We start from the raw sequence: 26512 nt of genomic DNA on the forward strand, positions 1-26512 counted from the left end.
CTACAACTCTGAAAGAATAAAGTTACAAAAGCCAAGTCTCTGTATTCAGTAACCACAAACAAGAAACTGTTTGCTTGTATGTTCTTGATGTAATGAGGAGGCTAATGAGCAATGACTTGTAGCAATGGAATTTACCAAAGCTTTCTCTAAATCTTTAACTGCACCTCTTTGGATGAGTAAGACTACGTAATTCATGAAGACTGCATCACATGGTAATGTGATAGGCCCCTTACTTGATAGCCCAAACTCTTCTTCAGACATCTTGAAGAGCTCTTGAAAGATGGTGGTGTAGAGATAAGCTAAGGGCATGACAAAACGCCTTTGATCACTTGTGTAGACAACAAAATGGCCTTTCTCAGCCACAGTAGATGTGCTGCAATTGATTGCGTTCACTTCTCCACTTCTTAGATAAGAAACTCTTTTCTTCTCTATGTAAGCTATTTCATGCCACTTCCTTGCCATTCTAATGAGCTTCTTGGGACTAATCATGTTATTTTTCTCTATAAAAAATTAATGGTCTTAAGTTAGAAGAGGAAAGGAGATGTGAGTCTTAGAATTCTAAAATGGTATCGGCGTATTGCTTGTGTTGAGTTGAGAATGGAGGAGGATTACATATATATTGATTAGGTTGTGAGACAATCCATGTTATGTAGCTTTTCTTGTGTCGTGCTAGCCGACGCAAAAGCATGTGATTCTATTGCATTGGTATAAATGTTCACTTGGTGGTATCGGTGATTCGGTATCTATGTTTGCCAACCAAAGTATTATGGAAGAAACAATTTTGGATATTTCTCGTTCTTAGTCTTTTGGTTTAAGGACAAAAGATATTATCAGATTGCTCATTGCTACCTGCTGCAGGTCTCATGGAGTCTTTATGAGGCAAATGAATAAGGATAAACTAGTCAAACTCACAACAAGTATCTGTACCTTTCATGCTACAACTGAGGTTTTTATGGATACTAATCAAACCCCATATGATATTTGTGGAAATTATCAACAATTTTGAATCCAACCTGGACAAACTTAAGACCTAACACAAGTACTAGTTGTAATGGTGTATACTTTACTTCGAATTCCAAAACTAACTGTGCTACAGTCTACAGATACTAGTAAAAACCCATGAGACGATTCTTAGAGTGATTCTGGAAACTATCGACAATTTTGGCCCCAGCCAGCTCTGCTTTTAGTCTTGCAAGATGGTAGAGTGACTAAATATATGACAGCCATCATAAGTTGTAATAGAACATCTAAAGATTTTTAGTGAATACAGGAAAGTACGATTGTGATACTCTTGTATTTTGGCATATGACAAGAAGACAAGGTAACTACCTATATAAATTAATCAAAGTATGGCTATAGAACATAGAAGTTGCCAATTTAGAGTCAGTCTTAAGTGGTGTACAAGAAAACAATATAAAAAATTGTAATAACAAAAAAGAATAAAGATCCTTTTAAATTTTAATGGTGAACTTAAAAAATGGGACCTATTTGCCCAGTCCATACCTTCCCAAATTACCAGCTTTTATCCATACCTGCCCTCTGGAAAACAATCAATTGAATGTTAGATAAACAGGTATAATACTTGGGAGTATTATTTTTTGAGAAGATGGACAAATCATATGCTTATGAAATGATTGTTATTTGCTCTGTATTGATGACCTATTTAAAGTTGGACCCATATCAATTGAATGTGGAGGGCTTAAATGCTGCAGCAACGGCATATTTGTTGGCCAAATTTGTGTTTGCCATATGTATTTTAGACGCAATCAAATGAAGCATTATCATATTGTAAATTAAAAGGCCTTTTGGGATTTGATTATATTGTACCAGAAAAACATAAACTAGTAAGTACTAACATGTACGTACTCCATATTCTTTCATTTTTAACACTGAAACCAGCTTTCTCGGGTCATCAAAGATCTATTCCTCCTACACTTCGAGTGGTAAGTTTTGGATATTGTGCTTATTTCAACTTGCCTCTTCATAACATGAGTCTTTAGAAGGATTTTTGGCTAGCGGCACAATACAACACGCGACAAACATTGTCATAAAAGTGTTGGACCAAGAAACACTTTGCTTTCTGATGAAGAACCGAAAAAATAAAAAAGGGTGAATATTTCTCAATCATGCAACCACATCCCGGATTCTGATGAAATTATAATCAGCCAACCGATGGAAGCTCTATACAACTTATCAAAAACCCATTGTATATGATAATATTAATGATACATGAATCACAATTCCACGTCTGAGGCAAAAAAAAACAGGCCATGGTGTATACAAAAGAAGCCAGGCCATGAGACACTACTTTGACAGAGTGCTAAAATGGCACATTGCTGATTGATAACTAAACCATCCTCATCAACTTTCTTTCAAACTGGTAGAATTGATCCTCTTAACTACTCTTTAGTAACCCACCTTCGACCTCTGACCAGATACCCACCATAGCTTTGATCGCTGCTGCTCTCTCCCCCACTTTCTGCACTGGTATTTCCTGATTTCCGACGGTGGTGCTTCCTTCCCCTCGAGACTCCACTATCACTAATGCTCCCAATTAATAAGGGGTCATCTATCCCACGAATCATCCTCCGTGTAGGTGATGACGTGGCTACGCAACTGTCATCTTTTGTTCTTCTTCTATCCTTATCATTCTTCTTAATGTTTTGAGAGATCTTATGTAACTTCTCACCAAACCTTGTGAACCCCTTCTCCATAGGCTCCACTGCTTGGGTTACTGTGAACCTCACATCTTTCACAATCTGTGTAAGAGGCACACAACAGATTAAGGCATTCAGCACTGAAAATACGCAGGAAAAATAAAATAAGAATATATACATAAAATTAATTCAGCACATGCACATGCAAGATTTAACTTAGACTACAGGTGAAGAGGATATAGGGAACCAAATAGAATATATATATATATATATATATATGATCTATCTTCCTCAATGTTCTTCTGTTTCTACTTTCTACCAAACATGAATGTAGGCAATTATTAACTCTTGCTTTTCTATTTTGATGCAGAGTCTAACTGTGCAATAGGATAGCCCTCGTCCTATCTATGAGACCCCCAAACCTGGGTGAAGGCAGGTTCCGATCCTTAAGCTCTGGTACGACTCCAATTGGCTTTCAATATAGCTTTTCAGGGGAAAGAAAAACGATTTTTTCCTCAAAAAAAAAACAACTTCCTTGTCATTTCAAAATCACAGGATCTGATCCTAGGTCTGTGGTACAACACCAATTAGCTTTCAATATGGCCTTCCAGGGGAAAGAAAAACAATTGTTTCCTCAAAACAATACAACTTCCATATCTTTTCAAAATCATTCACTATCATTACCATCATAAGCACTGCCTCTCACTAAATTCACCGCAACCACTATACTGATGAATGCAAAACTTCCATCTTCTTATAACATGGCTGCCTTAACAACTGATGCCTTCATAAATGGAGCCAGCTAATAAATACTTAATATCCAATTAGTTACAATTGTTTAAGGTAAAATACATGTTAACCCTGCAAGAATTTCAAATACTCAAACTATTTTTTAATCAATAATGATTGCCACCAGATGTGCAGGAAAACTCTGATTATGATACTAGCAACATACAAGAATACTTACATGTTCCCCACCACCAATAACAAGATCCCGAACACTTTCTCTGATAGTCATTCCACTCCTGACATCAATGTCAGGCTGGGGAAGGCGTAACTTTATGGGCCGCTCACTGTCTCTAACCTCATCAGGATCCAAAGGACAGTCAGCAGAATAGTCTCCAAGAACTGAAATACTTCCAGGGAAGCGGTCCCCCATTAGCTCATAAGGTTTTGCAGGAAACACATAGAGGTGAACAACGGAAGCAATGGCCATCTGCGCTGGATGAATATATAGACCTGTTAAACTTTAATATGTATAAGAATTACAGTAATCATTAAGAAACTTTTTGAAGGAAATATGAGCAGAACAATAGTTAAATAAGCTTTGTTTATAGGATTGCAATGAAACCCTCACCACACACATTGCATTCCAAATTCACAAAATCACACATAATGGACAGCACAATACATTTCAATAATTAGCTTCTAATAAATAGAAAGTAGAATGTTGCATAAGAGACAGTACAACAAGCCAAAATATTCACATATATCCTCCATGTAGTGAAACAATCAGTCAATCCATCTGGACCTATATTTAAGAAATCTCATCCTTGGCTTCAAGTAATATATAAATTCAAAAACTTTTTGCTTGATTGAAATCAGCAAAATTCAAATGATCTAAATATAGTGCACACTTGCTGAAGTCACAACATTTGGTTGTTTCTGTCGCATACATGGATCATTGTTCCAAGTATAATATTATAGCAACTCTCACTGCAAAAGTTATATCATCCCAGCAAGACCAAGTAAATATAACATTCTCAGTAAAATGGATATATCCCATGAACTAGCAATTAATGGAAAGATATACTGAAGTAATAAATGTGCCAGAAGGCATAATAATTAAAACAAGAACAATTAGCTCTATTCCAGTGTCGATTAATTAGAGTGAGTAACAAGACCAAGGGTCATAATTGAGGGAGTGAGGTTTCCATTACTAAGAACCAGGAGTCACAACTATCTTTGATGAACATTATTCAGTTATAGGGAAATATATAAATAGATATGCTGTTTTAGTGGCTAACTCACTTGCCAAATAAATGTAAGAAGCTAGTGGAAAATTAACATCTACCTCTATACAAATGACGAAATCTTGAACGCTTGACTTTAACTGTAAACCTTGAGCTATAGAACTTTTGAACAAACCAAGGGAATAGAGAAGAGCAATTGCCACACCTTGCCACCAAGTCAAGAACACAATTGATTTAAATGTCAGAAATTTAGCCAATGGTTGTATGTGTGCCAATTCATCCTTTGTTACAGTATAAAATTGAACAAGACAATACAAAGCCCACGACTGACTGAAATTTAGAACCACTGCCATGTAAGGATACCTACAACAACAAATAGAGGCCAGGACCATTAGATGTAACTTGAGATTCCCCGTCTACAAGTTAAAATTTCTGATTCAATTGTAAGAACAACAAATACTACAAAAGATTAACAAGAAAGAAAAATTCAAATAGATAAAGAAAAACATCAAGATCTCACAACACCATTTACGACTTGCTTTAACAAACAAACAGAATCCCCTCAAGTCACAACTGAAGTCAAACTATAGCAATTTTAGCAGCATAAGAAGTTGAGGACACCGAAAGTACTCCACCTCATGCAACTTTCACTGATTAAATGGCCGATGTCATATCATTTTCATTGATGTATAAGTCAGTCTAAATGAAAAATCACACTTAGCTATCACCTCTCGGCAATCAAACTTGACAACCTGGTTACTTTTTCAATTCTATATCCGCCATAAAATTTGGTCTGATGAGCTATATTTATCAAACGTTTATCATTGCACCGAAGCAAGTCAAGCAATTGAATTCAATCATCTAATTACAAACCATTAAAATTTTTTTTTTTTTGCAAACTAACTCTGACATGTCAAACTACATTTAAAAAGCTAAATTCATTGGAAACCAGAATTCATAGATGACAAAATTATGAGAACCCGCTAATTGATTATTCAAAATCAGTAATCGCCATTGTTTCAAAATTGAATGGTTACATACTCAGCCCCAGCCAAAACACCCCAAAAAATTATGCTAATTTTGTGAGATGCCATAAAAAGGTTTAAAGAAAAATTGAGATTTTATTAGGATTATTCAACACGTTGGATTGAGGACAAATGGAAGATTCTAAAGATACAACATATATAAACATAGAGGAATAAATCCACAGGGAATGACTTCTGAGGACGCATATATTTCAGTACAACTACTAAATTGAAATGCAAGAAGATAAATGTGATCTCTTTCAAAACTAAGTTTATAAATTCAAATATTTTTAAAAAAGAAAAGAAAAAGAGAAGAAGTAGAAGCTAGGTTTGTGTGCAAGTGTGTGTGTGTGTAAAGTGATGGGTGCATAATTAGTAAGAAACGAGATACCAATTAAAAAAATAAAAAGTAAAAAGCAATTAATCACATGCATAATGAGCAAATAATAAATGAGCATTTAATATACAAGGCAATATATATATGAGAGGAAGAAGAAGAAGCAATGCTACTACAAGGTGAGGAAACCAGTATAATCACCAAAATTGATTCAAGATTATCTTACCCGCATCCCCATTTGAATTCTCCATCACAATAAATACCATAGGCTTCAAGGACTACAGCTAAAATAGCAGATAGAGTCTTTATTAACATCTGCCAAGGAAAAAATAATTTGATTTTGTTTATTACAAATAAAAGGAACTCAAGAACTATCAGAGAGAAAAATTTCTGATTGACAGCATAACATACATATTGAACAATTCCAATTTTGATAACTTGGTAAAACCATTTGCCTAGTGTCCATGGCTTCAAGAAATAGTTCATTGGAAAAGGATGCTTTACGGTTCCTTTTTCATATCCGTGTTCTAATAGTGGAGTTTTAGAGCTTGCACGTCCTTCTCTTTCCATAAACTCAATAGTCCTCTCTTCCCCACCTTAAAAGGAGAAAAAAGAAAGAGATGAGCAATAGGGAAACAACAACTAATACAACAACAATCAGAAAAATAAAAAAGAATACCAAGAAAGAATAAAAACACCAAATGGTGGTGCTAAGGATCTAGAATTTAGAATTGCATAAACCTCTACAAAAGAATGACCCCAAAAGTCTGATATAAATTCTTTTTCATTCATAAAAGTTCTTGAAAAAGACATACCCAAGCACGCAACAAGGTATCTTCCAAAGCAATACATGGCAAAGGACTCATAGCAATCGCGTAGTATCCCACAGTCAACGCTAAGTGATGGGTACACCAATGATACAAACTATTATGAAAAACCCAAGTTAGAGAAGGTGAAAACAAATAAAAATAAAACAAGGCAAAAGCACATCAAATAATGTTTTTAAACAGCAGTAAACTATATTTCATAAAATATTAAAAATAAATCCCTATAAAATAAAGTTTTTCCTAATATCAACAATGAATAATTTAGAATTAAATATATAAGTGAAATGAACTCAAACAACTAGATAAACCTCCAAATTGGAACTTTGACAACCAATTGCACAGATTTATCTAAAAATGTTGTCTATCATCTCAATATCAACTCCGCTAATAATTCCAGTTATAGGAACATACCTTCAAAATCACTCACTCAATTCTAGTTTTTTTTTTCTTTTTTCTTTTTTTTTGGGGGGCGGGGAAGTATCCTGAAATTCATCAATAAGATACCATATGGCTTTTTGTAGACGAACTCACCGATTCTACCGCATAGCAAGGAACCATTAGGATAACACCAATCAAAAATTTTTGCTCCTGGTATTGAGGCAAACCAAATTAAGACAAAAAATCAACTAAGCAAAAAATAAAAACAGTAGGCATATACAATATAATAAGAAAGTGAAACACTGATAGAGAATAACCTCAGGATTCTTGTATGCAGAAAGGTGCTCGAATAGAAGGTATATTGAAAGTGCCAGAGTAACAAGTACAAGGGAGCCAGAAAATAGACTTGCCCATAATGGAGCCGTGTAGGTCAATGAGGTTACAAGACCGTGAAATTTTTTTATCTTCATCAGCTATGTTAGCTTCTAACTGGCCAATGTTCTCAAAGATCGCCAGCATAATGTACTACTATGTCCCAAGAGAATGCATGAGGTGACAAATCAACCGAGCCTCAACAAATATGGACCTGTCAACCCATTTGATGAATGATAAGCATATTCCAATATCCAAAGACCATTGTCCAATATATTTTCCTACATTCATCCATTGCTACCCTAATCTACCTTTCAGTTGTTAAAACCTATGTTTATAAGATGATGCCTGAACAAAAAAACCATTATAGGTCCATTATAGTACGGTTTCTGCTTCTCTGCTATTTAAAATGAGACAATTTGGTTATTAGCTAGAGTTAAAAGCCTAACAGTAGTCATAAAAGCAAACTGCTTTGCAATTCAGTCCCAACACACTGCAGACTGCACTATGCAGAGTGCAAAAGGCTAACTGTTTTGAGAAGATATTTTTCTATTCACTTGTCAATCTAAAAATTAAATAGGTATGTTTTTTAAGACATGTAATAGGATTTTATTTAGAAAATACTTGACTGCAATTCTATGGCATCCTTTTATTTTAAGTTTTCTAGTGTTGTTACTTGTGAAACCTTGAATTTAATTTACATTAGGTGGCTAGTTGTTAAGATTAAATTTTAGTTAGTAATTTAAACATGCCTATATTTTCAACTTACATATTTATTTTATGATTCACCTAAATTATTTTTTTATTTGACCCTACGGTTCAAGCGGTGACCCATAGCTTGAACCAGTGACCCAGTAACCCAACTCCTACATCGGGTTTAATGTGTTCGGGTTTAATAAATATGCCCCGAGCCCTAAAGTGTGATACCACAGATTATTTGGACTTATATATTGATCTGGACTATGAATGCATGGCAAGTGAGAGTTAAGCCCCACGTCAAGCATGTAATAAGTCAAAATGAGTTATATAAATGATGGTCAAAACTTAGGTATAGTTTTTTGATAGGTAAGAATATTTTATTAAAGAAAGACTACTTCATGAGGGTGTTATCCCCTTCCTTTTTTTAATTTTTGATAATTTGATTATTACAACAAGTGGGTAGGAGGATTCGAACCCTTTTCATTACTTATCAAAATAAAAATAAAAATCGAACCCCGATTGAATTTAATTGCATTTCTACTGTGTTAGTGAATGCAACCCCATTATTGAACTTAATCAGTAACCTAAAGTACAAAATCTAAGTAATGTATCTTAAGTTTTTCCCAGAAATGATTACAAGTACTGACTACTCCTTTAGTGCTAAAAAAAAATTCAAGATTTAGAAACAAATAATATACCAATGAAACTTGCACAAAATATATTCATAGATATTTCTTTTTTCAATTCAGCCATGCCAATAATTCCACAAAGAAAAATACAAAAAATAAATCTGCAAAATTTCCACAGAGATCAGATAGAGCTCGAAAAATAGGAACATAAAAAAACAAAACAGAACAAACCCAAATCCAAATTTTTCGTAAAAATCTAAGAAATTGTAAATTCATTGCATTTTCCTGCACTTTCCCGAGAACCAAACAGATAAATTCACCCAAAAAAAAAAAAAAAAGAGACAGAAATCGATCACCACAATTATACAAATAGAATTGGATATAAATAAAAATACTCACAGAGATTGAGCTTGCTCGAGTTTGATTTGATAGAAGAAGATGACGAAGAAGCTAAAGACGAAGGTTTTTCGTTCCCCAATTAAAGTAAAAACCCTAGCAAGAAAATGTGAGAGATATTGGGAATTTGGGAAATTGGCACGGACTAAGCACGTGACTCTTTATCGATCCGATCGGGTTCTGTGAATTAAACCAATCAACTGCCGACGTCATCAATGGTAAATATTGGAAAGAGACAAGAAAGGGATTAGGATTTAAGGATAGAGTATGAAAGAATATTCAATTTTTTAATTTTCTTTTTTTAGGACTTTCATTCATTTGCCCAAGCAATTCTTTTTTTCTTTTTTTCTTTATCCTTCTAGAAATTAGTTTTTTTTTTATATATATATAAAACAATAGAAACTACTTTTCAATCCTTCTAATATTTAGAGGAAAATGGAAGGGAATAAAATGAATTTTTTACAAATTTTTAAATCGTTATTTTTGTTAAAAGAGTAAAGAGACATTATAGGAAAGTTACAAAAAAAATTCATTTTCATATTCCATTCAATTAAATTTCAAATAAGATTGCCAAGAGCTTTGTAATCTATTGGTATAGTTGGGCTCAAATCTCTTATCTTGTGCTGTTGTAATAACCATTGAATTATTTAAAATATATATTATTTTTTGTACGGATCAGCATCTAGTTAATAAAATAATGGGTCAATTTGTTGTTGAGATGTGTCCAAGGCACGTTAAAACAATAAATAAATAAATAAATATAAAAGATAAAACTAAAGCCTTGCTTACATTGACCAACTTTGTTTCATACGTATATAGTTTTTTGTAAATAAAAAAACATTTAGTCATTTATTAGTCTATAGATGTAAATTTTAGCCATATGTTATAGATTTTGGCCAAATTGCAACAAACAATCAGTTTGTTAACATGTATAGAGCATCAAATGTATATTGTCTTATTTTGTCAAGACTTTACATTATCTTTCTCCAAGAGGAAGGGAACATCTTACTTAATAGGAAAGCAACACATGCCTATCTCTACCACTGTAAAAGGATGATGAAGGATCTAAAAAAAGACAATCGATTAGAAACTCCCTCTCTTTTTTTTTGTAGAAGTTTTAACCCACCTTCTTCCTTTCTCTTTATTTGTTGTTTTCATCTCTCTTTTCCCATTGTAAAAACAATACTGCATTATAATCATCTTTAGAAAATAGTTGAATACTGGACTGGATTAAGCTTGTGGTATTTCTCTCTCCAAACAAAGAGGGTTTCCATTTAAAAAAAATATTTATCTTATTTTACATTGAATTTTTATTTCCTAAAGTTTTATTTAAATAAAACTGTGTAAAAATTTTCATATTATCAAGCTCAATTGATGTGTTAATGTCGTGATATGAACCCAGTGCCTTACTAAATCCTAACCGAATCAAAATTGTCAAGTCCATTTTTTTTTTTTCATTCTTTTGATTTAAAAGACAAAAGAGAAATAATATTTAATTCATTTCCATTCCTTTTTATTATTTTTTATTCTATCGATTTCTTTCCTTTCATTTCAAAATTATAGTAAATTACCTTAAAAAAAAAAAAACTAAAATGATAACCACAACATACTTTAATGTTTAATCCAATAAATTAATAAAATAAGGGTTATATAGCGTTCAAAATATATAAGTTGGATTTGAAAACCTAAATGTTAGTTAGCTTAAATACTTAACTATTCCATCGACCAATATTTAATCTTATATTCTATTTTCGGATGTTTCAAAAAATATATAATATTAATTTATTGTTTACTTTGTTTGAAAAGTAAATCTCCTTTCTATTTAAGTTTTAGAAATTTTTACCTTTTAAATTGATATGGAAATTTTTATCTTTTAATCTGAAAAAGAGTTCATTAAATATGTTTCATTAAGAAATTGGATGGACCAACAAAATGGGATAAAGAAAATAATTAATAAATCTTACAAGAGAATAGGAATACAATATCATCATTAGCAAGACCTAATCATACATAAAACCTTTTTCTTTTTTGACTAATCCTCCAACCTACTTTACTGGTTAAAAGCAAAATATTTATCATTAATATTATATTTAAGTCTAACAAATAAACCCTTTAATTTCAAATTAGTGCAAAGCATTTTTTTTATCAGCTTTAAATTAGCTTTTGTATTGTTTACTATCTCTTTATCCGCTTGAATTTGCAATTCCTGTTAAATATCCTTAAAAGATATCATCAAGTCATAAGTAGTATGCAACAAGATGGACCATAGGTAAGTTTTAATTAAAGAAAATTCATCAGAATCCACTAGTTTATGAGACATGTTTAATCTAGCATTTTCAACCACAGAGAAAAAGAAGAAAAAAGGAGCATGGTGTGTAAAGATTTCAAATTGGCGTAACATCACTGACTTGACATAGAGTGTAAAATAATTGTGCTAGGCACTCAACACCAACCAAGAAGCATTGTGCTTTAAAGTTCATACACGGTTGTCTGGCTTTCTCTTGAATAAACTCCAAAAGAAAACACAAGTTCACAGTAAAACATGATGAATATTATATTTAAGTTTAACAAATAAACCCTTTAATTGCAAATTAGTGTAAAGCATTTTTTTTAGCAGCTTTAAATTAGCTTTTGTATTGTTTACTATCTCTTTATCCGCTTGAATTTGCAATTCCTGTTAAATATCCTTAAAAGATATCATTAAGTCATAAGTAGTATGCAACAAGATGGACCATAGGTAAGTTTTAATTAAAGAAAATTCATCAGAATCCACTAGTTTATGAGACATGTTTAATCTAGCATTTTCAACCACAGAGAAAAAGAAGAAAAAAAGGAGCATGGTGCGTAAAGATTTCAAATTGGCGTAACATCATTGACTTGACATATAGTGTATAATAATTGTGCTAGGCACTCAACACCAACCAAGGAGCATCGTGCTTTAAAATTCATACACGGTTGTCTGGCTTTCTCTTGAATAAACTCCAAAAGAAAACACAAGTTCACAGTAAAACATGATGAATTTGACTAACTCTTACTTGATAATTAGTTATCTTATAGCATTAATATTGTCATCATCCTGCTGCAAAAATCCATTCAAATTATTCCCAGAAATTTGATTCTAACAATAACATCGTTTAAATTCAGTCAAGGTCCTTGGCATTGGCTCTAAGGCTACAACTTAAGTTTATATAACTGCACGGAGCTCTGCAGTGAGGAGCGCATGTTTCCGGTGCTGTGACAAGATGGAAGGCACTCTAACTGCTTGTACTCTTGACGCCAAGTCATTACTACTGGATACTGTTTGCTGCTTAACTGCATTGAGTATTGTCTGCAGGATTTGGAGGGGATCCCCATGGCTAACAATCAAGACTGCACATCTGCAGAATGAACATTACTTGATCGGATGCACATTTAGGAACACTTTTCTTTTTCTTTCTTGGTAAGAAATGTAAGACACATTGAAAGCTAAGGCTTAATTTGTTCTACTGATACTTGGAAGAACACGGTATAGGAGCAGCTTGTTAAGTTGCTTTCATTTATATAATATTATAATTATCTTGGCGGAGCAAGTTAAAGGAAAATGAGATGATGGTGTGGACTCCATGAAAATTGAACAGATTAGTTGCCTATTAGTTTGCAATCAAAGTCAGAACTTCATTTTCAATTCTTAATCTTTTAAAATTGTTTAGATTGGCCAATTTGCATGAATAAACTTTGAAAAGGATTTCTGAGATTGTAATTATTGAGCTCATTTCTATTATTTTGTCTCTGCATTGCCAATTTATTTGTTGATTTTCAATAAAAAAAAATGCAATGGACTGATTATTATTTCCAATGGACTTTGACAGATCTCAAGTCTACTTCTAGCAAGTAGCCTTGTAAGAGAAGCAGAGCTTCCAGCATAGAGGATGCTAGTACGATTATTTATCTAAGCAAGTAAATTTTTGTAGAATTTTTATTGCCGGAATACTAAGAATTGGTGAGTGGTGACTGCAACCTACAAAAATGAAAATCATGAGTAATGCAAACATGGATGGATATATTAGTTACCCTTGAAATTCTGACTCTATAGTTGCCAAAGCATTTGCAAGCCTAGAAGCAACATCATCAACACATTCTCCACCTTCTGGCCTCATGAATGGATCTTTCTCATCTAAAGCCCATATCTCTGCATACTGTTGTTAAAGGAAGAACAGAATTTTAATAAATACTTAATTGCAAATGGCATAAAAAAGTATATATGTTAGCATCAGGGTTATAAAACAGTGGCATATTGTAGACTTCACCCAAATACTGATCCAACTTCAGCAATCAATTATATATGCTATTATATTATATTATAATAAGCACCTTTACTTGCCACTTACTTTATCATGTGACATAAGTTCAAATGAAGGACCAAAGAAGCGTTCTCGAAGATCTTCCATCACCTGTCCAGTAAAATCTATTTTATGAACAATGCAAATAAAAGGCAAGAAGTGCAAAAGCTTACTAAATTTGATGAGCTAAATTAGTATAGAGTCCTAAAAAGCTCAATAATTATTTTTATAATAAGTATTTGAACCTAAGACATGCCCAAATCCCGCCACACTCTACCACCTAAGCCAGGGCCCATGAGCAAACACCATGTTCAAAATATTGGGAACAAAATTTCCTGATCACATGTAATCCCTTGCATTTATGCTCAACAAATACTAACCTAATCTCAATAAGATATATCTTTAAGAGGGTGGGTGGAATAACCAACCTTAAATTGAGGACCTTCAAATGGAAGATTCAACACAGATGCAACAATTTTAGCCGTGTGAGTTGTTCTCGAAAATGGAGAGTAGCAAATGCGGACATTTTCAAGTGGTATGTTAGTTTCCTTCAGCACCTGCACACATAATACGGTCAGCCTGAAAACATTTTCAAGTGGTTTGCGGACATTCATTTGGTGTGTAGAATGCTTAGATCAAACAATGGCCAAACTACAAGAGTCAACAAAATAAATCCTGCAACACCAATGCCTATTGGTGCAAGTCAGAAGCCATTTCCTTTCCCAGTTCACTCATTCTCCTATAGCAGGTGCCTTTCGCAGCTAGATATTGATTTGATAGAGCTGCTAAATCTTGTTGATAATCATTTAAGTTCAGCAATGATCAGTGGTCCAAAGTATTTGACTAAGCCAAATTTAGAAAAATTTCAAGTAAAACAACCGGCCAAATTCTGCAAACTTAAACATCTAACAGGAACATTGCATCATACAATGAAAATGATCTTAAGAAAATTTTATGAATTAGACAGTGAAAAGCCGAAAATGCCTGCCCACATCAGCCGCAAAACAAAAACATATAACATAGTTTTGCATCAAAAAAATTGCACTAGGTAAATTACAATTGCTTCAGATTAGATACAAGGCAGCGGAGCATAAGAAGGATAAAGATAGACCTTAAGCAGGAAATCACAAATTGCACACAACTACCTTTTGAAATAACTCTCCAGCCAACTCTGCTTGCTTAACACCTTCAGGCGCCAATTGATATTTAGCAAGCGTACCATTTTCCTGTTAGCACACTAGCCAGCAGTTAATAACTTCAAGTAGATCATATTACTAGAGAACATTTCCGTAGCCCTAAAGTACACCACTGATAAAACCAGTCATGGCATAAAAAATTCCACTCTGTTATAAAGAGATACAACTCAACTCAAATAAACCTCTGATTCCAACCATGTGGGGTGAACTACATTCCTACTTTTGTCCCCTTTTTTTATATCCAAATGAACATCTACCACATATAAAGCTTCTTCTTTTTTCTTTTTCTTTTTTTAATTTTTTATAAAAGGGAAACTTTCAAAAGAAGGGTCTTTGGACTTGCCTTTAGCCAGTAAAACCTATGGGCAACTGACACTCTTGACGGGCTAAACAGTTTATGCTCATGCCCAGGAGCACATATAAAGCTTTTTCCCTTTATTTCCAAAAGAAAAAGGGAAAAAGAAAGTTTAAAACTTGAAAAGATATTTCTTAAAAAGACCCAGTTTTGAAATAGCAATTAGATTTATAAAAAGAATAATGAGATAAAAAATTTCACAACTTTGAAGCAGCATTGTAGCAATTATATAGTGTACAACAAAAGTGTGTCAATTACAACTTACCACCTCAACCAATTATGAAGTACAGGTACTATTACTTTTGCATTTCCAGCATTGCCCATTAGAACATGAAGCCAAAACATAAGCTATATCACACAAAATTCACATCCAATTCAAAATGATATTGCCATGTCCAAAGCATTACCAGCGTTATACAACTTAAGAATATGTCAAAAAATTAAAGACCCATGTACAAGAATCTGGCCAGAAATGAAAATCACACACAAAATCGCAAAATTTGTATTGCAAAACATAATAAAGACTTAATTTTTAAAGGGAAATCAAAGTGGAAAGAGACGAACCAGGGAGGAGACAATAAGGCCTCTCTCGTTTGGAATGCTCTTGCCATGCCTCAGGACCCAGTATCTGTTGCGTGTAAACGACGTGGTTTCCATGGCCAATATTCTCAGTCTCAGTTCTTTCTCTACACACCGTGTAGTAGGAGGCTCTCTCTGTACACGCTGTGTAAGCCTTGCGCTCTCTTTCCCTCTCTCTTTTCTCTTTTATAGTAAACCATTTGGGTAGTAGTGCTCGATAATTTGTGGTCCAGTGGACACTGGACCAGTGGCTACTCAATGAGCTCAATGGGTCATTAACAGAATTTAGAATTTAGGATCGTCCATTAAAAAAGAAGTCTCTCCAAAATCATCTCACAAGATACTTTCTCAAAAATCGATCTCAACTGTCTCTTTGTACACACGATATATAACTATCACCATTAAAAATGATCAAGCTTGCTTATACAACCAAGGAGAATCAGACGAATAGATGAAAGTTTATCAGTGTAATTCTTTTTTTCTTTTTTCTTTTTTTGAGACTTGAGAGATCCGAGATTTGAAAACTAGACATATCTATTGAAAATATTTAGCTATAAGTCACACTAGCGATTATCATTAGTGAAAAAAAATCTAGTATCACAAATTATTATACAACTTATTTGCCACAACTTATTTGCCACAACTATGATGTGACAAAACGTCCGTAGTAAAGAAAAAATTATGAGTCCATGCATAAAATGATAAACATCTATTCACAGTCTGTTACGTCAAAATTATTGCAAAAAGTTATAGAATATTTTATGGTCTAAAATCATTCACAATTATCCAATGAATTGGCATCATTACCTATTGTCTTCAACTTTTTTTTTTTTTTTTTTAAGTGTTGGTCTAGTAGAAATCCATTAAGTAGAAAATAGAACAAACTTAGCCGTAATGGCCACAGCCATCCTAATTGAAAAAGATTTAGTCTAAATTAAGTCATTTATGAAAGCTCAATAGTAAAACTATTAATGATCCGTTTGGATTGAGAGAGAGTAAAGTAGATTTGACCCAAAATTAACTTATTTTTAACTAACTCTACTCTACTCCCCTCCACTCTCCCTCCCTCCCCCCTTAATCCAAACAAACTCTAAAGCTTGTTTAGACCCCCCAATTCTAAAATTATGGCTTAATTGCTTTTTTTCCTACTTAACTAAGGGCCTGTTTGGATAAGCTGTTTCAAAAGGTGCGTTTTAAAAACTAGCATTTTTAAAACGTGCGTTTTTAAAACTCTATTTTAAAAGCCACAAATAAGTGTTTGGTAAAAATATGAAAATATGCGTTTTCTATTTTTAAAACTATATTAAGCGTTTGGATAAGCTGTTTTAAAAATAGCTGTTTTGAGTGTAAATTCCAAAAAAGGATTTAACTATTTTTTGAAGGTTATATTGTCATTTTTCCTGTGATCAGTGTTTTTTTATTGTTGAAAATATGTAATTAAGCTTAACAATTACATTAATAATAACAACAATAATGATGTTTTCGTTGTTGAAATTCATGGAGAGAAGTTTATCAAATTTAAAATATTAAAAATAACTCATCAAGAAAAAGATATTAAAATGATTAGGAAAATAATTATATTAAAATGTTAATTGCCATCAATATCAATACTAGACAATCCATTATAATAATAAAAAAGTTCTTATCTGAAAAATTTAAAACCAAAACACCAAAACAGAAATAATAAAAATATTGTTTACAACCCACAAATGGATCGAGCTATTTTGTCACGAACAAATTTCATCTCCTCATCTTGTATATTTTCAACGTTTGCCTGTCTGTTACTATCTTTTCCACTACTATTGCTTCTTGGTCTGTCCAAGCCATGTTCATCCCAATTGAATCCCTCATCTTCCCTATCATGTTTTCTAATAAAATTATGCAAAACACAAGTAGCAACTATAATGTTTCTTTGGTGCTTAATGTCATAAGGTGGCATTTGCTTCAAAATTTTCCATTTATTCTTCCACACTCCAAAAGTTCGCTCAATTGCACTTCTAAGTGATGAGTGAACATAATTAAACCTCTCTTCTATGTGATTCCCTCGACCAGCTTGTCGAAAATCTGAAAGATGATACCTCTGTCCCTTATAACTTATAAGGTGGCAAATATCCTTTCCTTAAGGGGTATCCAGCATCAACTAAATAATATTTTCCTAATAAAGAAAAAAAAAATGTAAGATGTACATAAATAATATCTTTCATACATATTTAATATATAAAAATTTTATATACCTGGTGGTGGTTTTGGAAAGTTGACAGATTGTCGACGGATAGCATCTAAGAAAATACGTTTATCATGTGCTGCACCCTCCTATCCAGCCATAACAAATGTGAAAAGTAAATCAAAATCACATGCTGCCATCACATTAAAAGATGTCACACCCTTTCTATTATAATATGGAGCTTTCTTGTCGTCTCCAACAACAACTTGGATATGTGTACCGTCAATGGCACCAATGTAGTCCTAAAATAGAACATAAATTTTAGTTACTTAGGAAATAATCCTAACAAATATTAGAAACAAATTAGAATGTATGAAATGAATACCTGAAAGTGTGGCATGTACAATGGATTCTTCTGTATATGTCTTGGAACTACACTAAATGTAGGGTCAAAAGGCTTGAAGATATCCATTGACATTATGTTAAGGTGTTTCAGAACTCTACGAAAATGTCTGTGTATAGTCTCACCAGAATGTTGGAATCTTTCTTGAACCATCCTATAACAAGCTCATTGTCCAAGTATCATTAAACATATACCTACTGACTCTTCAAGCCTAATATGCCTTGTGTGCTGAAGTCCATATGTATGGTGTAAAACATTACACAACTGAAAGAAAACATGTGGCTTCATTCTAAACATTTCATTTCATTACTCGCCAAACAATCCATCAACCACATATAGCCAGTTTGTTCAGAATCTCTACAAGGTTGTTTATCAATATATTTCATATAATATGTCACTACAACGTGACATCCAGCAATAGCAAGATCATATAATTCCTCATCATCATATTCATCGTTTTCCACATCATAAGAATGATCTTCATCACTATTATCAATATGATCATTGTAATCCATAGGAATATCACCTAAAATATTATAGCAATAAATTAGATAAATCACAATAAAGAAAATGAGTAAACATTTAAAATTATGTATATAGTAAGAAGAAAATGTTGGAGTATGCGTGTGTTTCAAACACTTAATGTATGTTTGTGTCCCACATTGGTTAGGAATGAATCTTGTAATGAGTTTATAAGGCTTTGCACATCTTAGGTGGTAAGTTGGATCACAATGGGCTAGGTGTTGGCTTGGGCTTGGGTTTGGGTTTGTTACATCATTCTTGGGCCTCATTCTATTTCCTTTCTTTTCCTTTCAGCCCTTTTTTGGTTCTGCCTGTTGGGCATTAAACAGCAACCCGTTGGGGCATTTAATGTTCAATCCGTTGGGCATCAATCTGCACAGTAACTGTTAGGCTTAGTCCTCTTGTCAGCCCACTTGTCTTACATGTTGGTATATATATAAAACCCTACAACACACACTATTCATTCAACATTTTCTTCTTCCTCTTCTCCAGCCGTATCTCCCCTGTTTTGCTCTGTTTTGTTGCACAAAATTTCAGCTTCAATTTTTAAAGAAAGGAAAGGCAAGAGTAAGGTTGTTCCTAGTTCTTCTTGCTTGAGTGTGTGATCAACTTGAAGAAATTATTATAGTCTAATCTTGAGGGGTTGTTCGGCCAAGAGAGCCATTCACACCGAGTTCTACTCCGGGTGGCATGAATCAACCTTTAAAGACAACGCATTTGCGTGATTCTATAGTTTGTGAGATCTTTCTAACTCTATCTATTTATTTTTGTCATTGCTAATTTTTAGGGTTTGTATTGTTGAATCAAAACTTGTTTATTTAGCCATATTTTCCAACATTTTTAAAGGTTGATATTTGTGTTTTAAAAATGAAAAAACAAGTTGTTGATTCTCTTAAGGTCATTTCGGAAATTACAAAGCTTGACGCTTTTGATGGAAATAATTTTAAACGTTGGAAAGAAAGGGTTTTGCCCATCTTGGAATTTACCGAAATTGATCGGGTTCTTTATGAGCCTAAACCCGAAGAAGATCCTAAAAATATAGCAAAGTGGGAAAAAACAAATAAATTGTGTGTTCATACTATTAAGTGTGGTTTATCTAACAACTTCTTTGATAATTATTGTCATTTTACTTGTGCTAAAGATTTATGGGATGAACTTAATGGTCGTTATGGGTTTGAGGATGAGGGTGCTAAAAAATTTGCTACGGCTAAATTTATTTCTTTTCAAATGGTTGAGGAAAAAAGTGTTTCTAGCCAAATTGAAGATTTTCAAAAATTAGTATCCGACCTAGCTAAAGAGGGTGATGTTTTACCCGAGAGGTTTGTGGCTCATGGCCTAGTGTTTAAGTTGCCGGACTCTTGGAAAGAGTATAAACACTGGTATAGCCACCATAGAACCTATTTAAATCTTCAACAAACTATTGTTGATATTCAAATTGAAGAAACAAATAGGATGTCGGAAAAAGTTTCTAGAGCTAAGGAATTTACTTCCAAGGCTAATGTTATAGAGGGAGGACCCTCTAGACCTCCACAACATAATAAGAAACATGATTTCAAGGGAAAAGGAAAATTTCATAATAAAAATGGCCCAAATCCTCAAATCCAAAAGAAAAAGGGTAATTGTTTTATTTGTGGCAAGGTAGGTCATTATGCGGCAACATGTAGGGTGAGGGGCAACTTCAACAACAATAAGAACAATAACAAAGGCTCTACATCAAATAGGGCAAATGTGGTGCAAACCGAAGAGATCATTGCGGCCGTGGTGTGTGAGGCACACTTGGTGACAAAAGTGAAGGGATGGGTAGTTGACTCAGCTTGCACAAGACACATTGGTGCATTCAAAGAGGAGTTTAGTTCCTACACTCCTATGGCGGAAGGCACCGAATATGTCTATATTGGAGACAATAGGTCCGTGCCGGTGAGTGGTAAAGGGAAGGTACTCTTGAAGCTAACTTCCAGTAAAACTCTTTCACTCAATAATGTCCTTCATGTACCTCACTTTTGGCACAATCTCATTTCGGTACATTTACTTGGTAAGGCCGGTATTAAAGTTTTATTTGATGGTGGCATAGTTGCTTTAACTAAGAATGAAGTCTTTGTTGGTAAGGACTATGATGATGAAGGTCTCTTTGTACTTAATGTTGATCAAGTTATTAATGAAAAAGGTTCATCTTCTTGTGCTTACTTAGTTGATTCCATTGATGTTTGGCATGGTAGACTTGGACATGTTAATCTTGGCTATATAAAGAAAATGAAAAAATGTGGAATTATTAACTCACTAAGTGAAGCTAATATGGACAAATGTGAAATTTGTGCCGAAAATAAAATCACCAAGAAACCTTGTAAATCTATAACAAGAGAAACCGAGCTTCTTGAATTGGTACATAGTGACTTGGGTGATTTAAAACACACTATGACTAGAGGTGGTAAAAGATTTTATGTGATCTTTGTTGATGACCACTCTAGATTCACTAAACTTTATTTACTAAGAACCAAAGATGAAGCTTTGGAGATGTTTATAAAGTATAAAAGTGAAGTTGAGAACCAAAAGAATAAAAGGATTAAAAGACTTAGAACCTATAGAGGTGGTGAATATGAGTCTAATCCTTTTAAGGAATTTTGTGAACAAAATGGCATAATACATGAGGTAACTCCACCTTATTCATCGGAATCTAATGGAATAGCCGAAAGAAAAAATAGAACTCTTAAAGAGATGATGAATGCTATGCTTGTTAGTTCTGGACTATCCTCCAACATGTGGGGGGAGGCCATTCTTTCGGCTTGCCATATTCAAAATAAGGTACCTCATAAGAAAACCGGTAAAACTCCTTATGAACTTTGGGAAGGGCGTAAGCCTAACTTGGAATACATCAAAGTGTGGAGGTGCTTGGCTAAGGTTATGCTACCCGAGCCTAAAAGGAGAAAACTTGGTTCTAGAACATGTGATTGTGTGTTTATTGGTTATGCGTGCAATAGTTCATGCTATAGATTTCTTGTCATCAAAAGTGATATATTAGAATCATACACTATTATTGAATCCGAAAATGCCATATTCTTTGAGCATGTGTTTCCTTTGAAAAATAAGGAAAAAAAATTGCATGATTTTATTGAAATTTCTAATGACTTTGTTGATGATGTGTAAGAAATAAGAAGGAGCAAACGAGCTAGGAAGGAAAAGGATTACGGTAACGATTTTCTTGCCTATGTCGTTGAAGATGAACCTGTAAGTTACTATGGTGCAATTAAATCCGTAGATGCACCTTTTTGGTTGGAAGCAATTAATAATGAATTAGAATCTATTATGTCTAATCACACTTGGGAATTAGTTGAGCTTCCACCCAAGGTTAAACCTATTGGTTGCAAATGGGTGTTTAAAAGGAAATTAAAACCGGATGGTACAATTGATAAGTTTAAAACTCGCTTAATAGCCAAGGGCTATAAGCAAAAACATAATGTGGATTATTTTGATACTTATTCTCCGGTTACTAAAATTGCATCTATTAGAATTTTATTTGTCATTGCTTCTATTTACAAACTTGTAGTACATCAAATGGATGTTAAAACTGCTTTTCTAAATGGTGATTTAGAAGAAGAGATTTATATGGAGCAACCCGAGAGTTATGTAGTTCTTGGACAAGAACATAAAGTTTGTAAGTTAGTTAAATCTTTATATGGTTTAAAACAAACACCTGAATAATGGCATGAAAAATTTGATAATGTTATGCTTACACATGGGTATGTGATCAATGGTGCCGATAAATGCATATATAGCAATTTTATTAATAATGAAGGTGTTATTATATGTTTATATGTTGATGACTTGCTTATATTTGGAACTAGCCTTGATGTTGTGCATGATGCTAAACACTTTCTTACCTCTAATTTTGATATGAAAGATTTGGGTGAGGCAAATATAATCTTGGGCATCAAGATCCTTAGGGATAATGATTGCATTACACTATCACAATCTCACTATGTAGAGAAAATTCTTAAAAAGTTTGAACACTTTGATATGTCACCTAGGTCTACTCCTTTTGACTCAAAGGTGCACTTGATTAAAAATCGTGGTGATAGTGTTTCACAAGATAAATATGCATAAATCATTGGTAGTTTGATGTTTTTGACAAACTGTACTCGCCCTGATATTGCATATGCTGTTGGTAGATTGAGTAGATATACTCATAATCCTAGTATTGAACATTGGGATGCAATATCTAGATTGTTGAGATATTTAAAGGGTACTTTTGATTAGGGTTTGTCATATTGTGGTTATCCTGCTATTTTAGAAGGATATTGTGATGCTAATTGGATCTCTGATACATATGAGGTAAAGCCCACTAGTGGATATGTGTTCACACTAGCTGGAGGGGCCGTCTCTTGGAAATCATCCAAGCAGACTTGCATAGCGAGATCCACCATGGAATCAGAGTTAGTAGCCTTAGAAAAGGCTAGGTCCGAAGCTGAGTGGCTTAGGAGTTTGTTAATTGATATACCATTGTATACTAATTCTATTACCTCTATTTGCATGCATTGTGATTGTCAGGCTTCCATAACACGTGCTAAGAACAAAATCTATAATGGGAAAAGTCGACATATCTGATGGAGGCACAATATTGTGAGGCAGCTCATTGGTAATAGTGTAATGTCCTTAGACTTTGTGAGGTCAGAAAGGAATTTGGCTGATTCTTTGACCAAGCCACTAGCAAGAAGGCTGGTGAGTGAGACATCGAGGGGGATAAGACTGATACCCAAATTGTGACACTATGGCCAATGCCCAACCTCTATGATGGGTGATTCCACACAAGGGGTTAAATGGATAAAGGTCATTTATGGTCCATATGGGCACTGTCAGTTATTATGTATTCCGCTATCTTATTGAGGAGATTAGTGATGAGTCCATCCCTATGGTGTGAGACAGTGCTAAGTTGCAGATTGTTGGAGGATGAGCTCTAGCTCTTAATGGATCCATAGTCCCTACCTGTTGGGATGGGGTGTACTGCACACACTCTTGATAGATGCCACCTATGTGGGAGTGGAAGTTGTGCCGCTTCCTATGAGACTTGGGTAGGTCTCTAGAGCTCTCATGAAACCTAATGGCGCATGGCTTGTATAAGGCGCCAACCCGCTTATGAAACAACCTTGGTAAAGAAAGGTATGTGGGTGGTAAGTTTGGTTGTCTAATAGTTTGGTTAAAAGAGTCCAACTCTACCATTGTCTAGTAGTTCCTACTTATTTACCATAAGTATGGTTAAAACCTTAGAGTACCATATTGATGCATGCCTTCTTGAGTTTATTGCCTTTCCTAGTTTAGTGTTTGTAACATGTGGGGGATTGTTGGAGTATGCGTGTGTCTCAAACACTTAATGTATGTTTGTGTCCCACATTGGTTAGGAATGAATCTTGTTATGAGTTTATAAGGGTTTGCACATCTTAGGTGGTAAGTTGGATCACAATAGGCTAGGTGTTGGCTTGGGCTTGGGTTTGGGTTTGTTACATCATTCTTGGGCCTCATTCTATTTCCTTTCTTTTCCTTTCAGCCCTTTTTTGGTTCTGCCCGTTGGGCATTAAACAGCAGCCCGTTGGGGCATTTAATGTTCAATTCGTTGGGCATCAATCTGCACAGTAACCGTTAGGCCTAGTCCTCTTGTCAGCCCACTTGTCTTACATGTTGGTATATATATAAAACCCTACAACACACACTATTCATTCAACATTTTCTTCTTCCTCTTCTCCAGCCGTATCTCCCCTGTTTTGCTCTGTTTTGTTGCACAAAATTTTAGCTTCAATTTTTAAAGAAAGGAAAGGCAAGAGTAACGTTGTTCCTAGTTCTTCTTGCTTGAGTGTGTGATCAACTTGAAGAAATTACTATAGTCTAATCTTGGGGGGTTGTTCGGCCGAGAGAGCCATTCACACCGAGTTCTACTCCGGGTGGCACGAATCAACCTTCAAAGACAACGCATTTGCATGATTCTATAGTTTGTGAGATCTTTCTAACTATATCTATTTATTTTTGTCATTGCTAATTTTTAGGGTTTGTATTGTTGAATCAAAACTTGTTTATTTAGCCATATTTTCCAACAGAATATATATAGTAATGTACTTTTCCCACAAACACAAATTAAAAGTATTTTCATTCAATTTTTTTCTTGGCAAGTACATATTTTGCCAAGAGGGGGAAACAAAGGGAAGGGAACAGCCCAACTACATGAGTTCTATATGCAAGGTACTAACCAGCTACAACAACCATGTCCAACAATTTAGAGATATCATAAATTAGACAAAGAGGGCCATGAGCTCTAGCCTAAATGGCAGCTCCTGCTCCTATAAGAATAGGATGGAGAATATAGTTGTGTGTAACTTACTAATGAAAATACTATGAGAAAAAAATTTGCAAAATTGACTTGGTATGACATCTTTGGTTATTCCTTTTTTCCCTTTGAATTTTGTACTTTTTTAATAATGATTTTTCGTACTCATGGATGTGACTAGAATTCTTGTTTAAAATCAACATGCATATGTGAATCAAGGAAAAAATTGTAAAAAAAAAAAAAAGAGCCCTTACAGATATATCTACATATAGTTTGCTCTGTGATGTGAAGCTCCCAGTACAAGAATCCATTAAGATTTTTAAACTCAATTATTGAAATTCCTATGTTACTGAGACCAGCTTTTTCCTTCTTTCTTTCTTTTCATAGTTATTTATTTTAAATTTCCTATATGGTCTACACTTTAAAGTGATGCTACTCGTCTAATTGACCAGAAGTGAATCTTTCATTTGCCTTGATAAAAAAAGATCCCCAAAGAAACTGTTAAAAGCATCATTGAATGCTTTTCCATAGCCAAGGAATGAAACCAAACACAAATATTGCATTCAAACAAAAATTGTTTCTAAATGAGTAGAGTTCAAAACGTTGCTTGGTAACTCAGAAGCCAGGACAAGTGACCAAACTATTTCGTTGATATCTAGAATATCACACTTACATTACCACTACTGACTGAGACAGTTATTTGCCCTTGGAAACTTTAGTTTGCAACTATCAACCTGAATGTTATATGGACTTTCCACAGTACAAATGCGACTGATTCATGCATTAAACAATCAAACATATTAGATAAACTGAGGACCTCTAATCAAATTCAGAAATTTCCATAAGATTCACTACAAAAGCACCATATAAAAAATTACCCTCCACGTAATACTCTATCTTCATAATTCAAACACCCTAACAGCCCAACAAGTTAAAACACCCTAACAACCATATTATTCAAAGGATAAAACAACAATAGAATGAAAAAAATCTCTCTCTTCCATAAAACATTATTCAAAAGATAAAACATAAAACACCCTAAGTGCCAAAGTAGTGCCCTCCTAACAATCTTGCCTCCTTTTGTAGAAATTGAAGTTGTAAATATGGTTCTTCCATCACGACAAACATCTCTCTCTTCTTTCGTTTCTGAAAAATACGTGGTGCCATGAGGTAGAGTTCAGAATCCTTCTCAATGCCATCTAAGGTGCACACGCGTTCCATAACATTATGAATAGTATTACTTGGCTCCACTGAAAAAGCTGAGTTCCTTAACTCCACAACATCACAAATACGACTAAGTTATTGTGTCAACTGTAATGCTATTCCTCCTTTCTTCCCTTTGCTCTGTGTGGATGATGGTAAAACTCGCTTCTT

General features: G+C 34.0%; 3 protein-coding genes across 5 annotated transcripts; all 3 read right to left on the bottom strand.

Annotated features, from left to right (window-relative positions):
• On the bottom strand, positions 1-462 carry LOC115967158 (auxin-responsive protein SAUR61-like). Its single transcript, XM_031086228.1, has 2 exons — positions 136-462; positions 1-39 (listed from the first exon to the last, which is right to left on the bottom strand). The coding sequence occupies exons 1-2, from the start codon at positions 460-462 to the stop codon at positions 1-3; spliced, it is 366 nt and encodes a 121-aa protein (XP_030942088.1).
• A 1688-nt stretch (positions 463-2150) lies between these two features.
• On the bottom strand, positions 2151-9449 carry LOC115968463 (protein LAZ1). 3 transcript variants are annotated; one of them, XR_004086746.1, is made up of 9 exons: positions 9297-9449; positions 7515-7783; positions 7351-7407; positions 6808-6916; positions 6404-6588; positions 6219-6307; positions 4732-4993; positions 3625-3878; positions 2151-2759 (listed from the first exon to the last, which is right to left on the bottom strand). XR_004086746.1 is itself a non-coding variant. In XM_031087866.1 (9 exons), the coding sequence occupies exons 2-9, from the start codon at positions 7665-7667 to the stop codon at positions 2400-2402; spliced, it is 1464 nt and encodes a 487-aa protein (XP_030943726.1). In that variant the 5' UTR covers positions 7668-7783; positions 9297-9444; the 3' UTR covers positions 2151-2399. The 3 variants fall into 3 exon arrangements, 2 of the variants coding, with proteins under 2 accessions (XP_030943726.1, XP_030943727.1); XM_031087866.1 differs by having other exon boundaries at positions 3625-3873; positions 9297-9444; XM_031087867.1 differs by lacking the exons at positions 7351-7407; positions 7515-7783; positions 9297-9449 and adding an exon at positions 7231-7335 and having other exon boundaries at positions 3625-3873.
• Positions 9450-12209: 2760 nt separating this feature from the next.
• Positions 12210-16185, bottom strand: LOC115967375. The gene is made up of 6 exons (XM_031086456.1): positions 15728-16185; positions 14758-14838; positions 14041-14169; positions 13661-13723; positions 13344-13468; positions 12210-12670 (listed from the first exon to the last, which is right to left on the bottom strand). Exons 1-6 carry the CDS (start codon positions 15818-15820, stop codon positions 12478-12480), a joined length of 684 nt encoding a protein of 227 aa, XP_030942316.1. The 5' UTR covers positions 15821-16185; the 3' UTR covers positions 12210-12477.
• Between the last annotated feature and the right edge of the window lie 10327 nt (positions 16186-26512).

The sequence above is a fragment of the Quercus lobata genome, chromosome 11 (assembly GCF_001633185.2).
Source record: "Quercus lobata isolate SW786 chromosome 11, ValleyOak3.0 Primary Assembly, whole genome shotgun sequence".
In the NCBI taxonomy this organism is placed as follows: Eukaryota; Viridiplantae; Streptophyta; class Magnoliopsida; order Fagales; family Fagaceae; genus Quercus; species Quercus lobata.

Bases quoted from the DNA above. Each gene is read 5' to 3' on its own strand.
- LOC115967375 (XM_031086456.1), bottom strand. From the start codon at position 15,820: ATGGAAACCACGTCGTTTACACGCAACAGATACTGGGTCCTGAGGCAT. The intron at 14,170-14,757 runs GTAGTTGTGTGC...TTATGTGTGCAG, and splicing joins CTGGAGAGTTATTTCAAAAG to GTGCTGAAGGAAACTAACAT. The intron at 13,469-13,660 runs GTAAGTGGCAAG...CTTTAACAACAG, and splicing joins AACTTATGTCACATGATAAA to TATGCAGAGATATGGGCTTT.
- LOC115967158 (XM_031086228.1), bottom strand. From the start codon at position 462: ATGGCAAGGAAGTGGCATGAAATAGCTTACATAGAGAAGAAAAGAGTT. The intron at 40-135 runs GTAAATTCCATT...TACTGAATACAG, and splicing joins AAGATTTAGAGAAAGCTTTG to AGACTTGGCTTTTGTAACTT.
- LOC115968463 (XM_031087866.1), bottom strand. From the start codon at position 7,667: ATGAAGATAAAAAAATTTCACGGTCTTGTAACCTCATTGACCTACACG. The intron at 6,308-6,403 runs GTATGTTATGCT...TTTCCTTGGCAG, and splicing joins AAATTGGAATTGTTCAATAT to ATGTTAATAAAGACTCTATC. The intron at 2,760-3,624 runs GTAAGTATTCTT...CCTCTTACACAG, and splicing joins TTATTGGTGGTGGGGAACAT to ATTGTGAAAGATGTGAGGTT.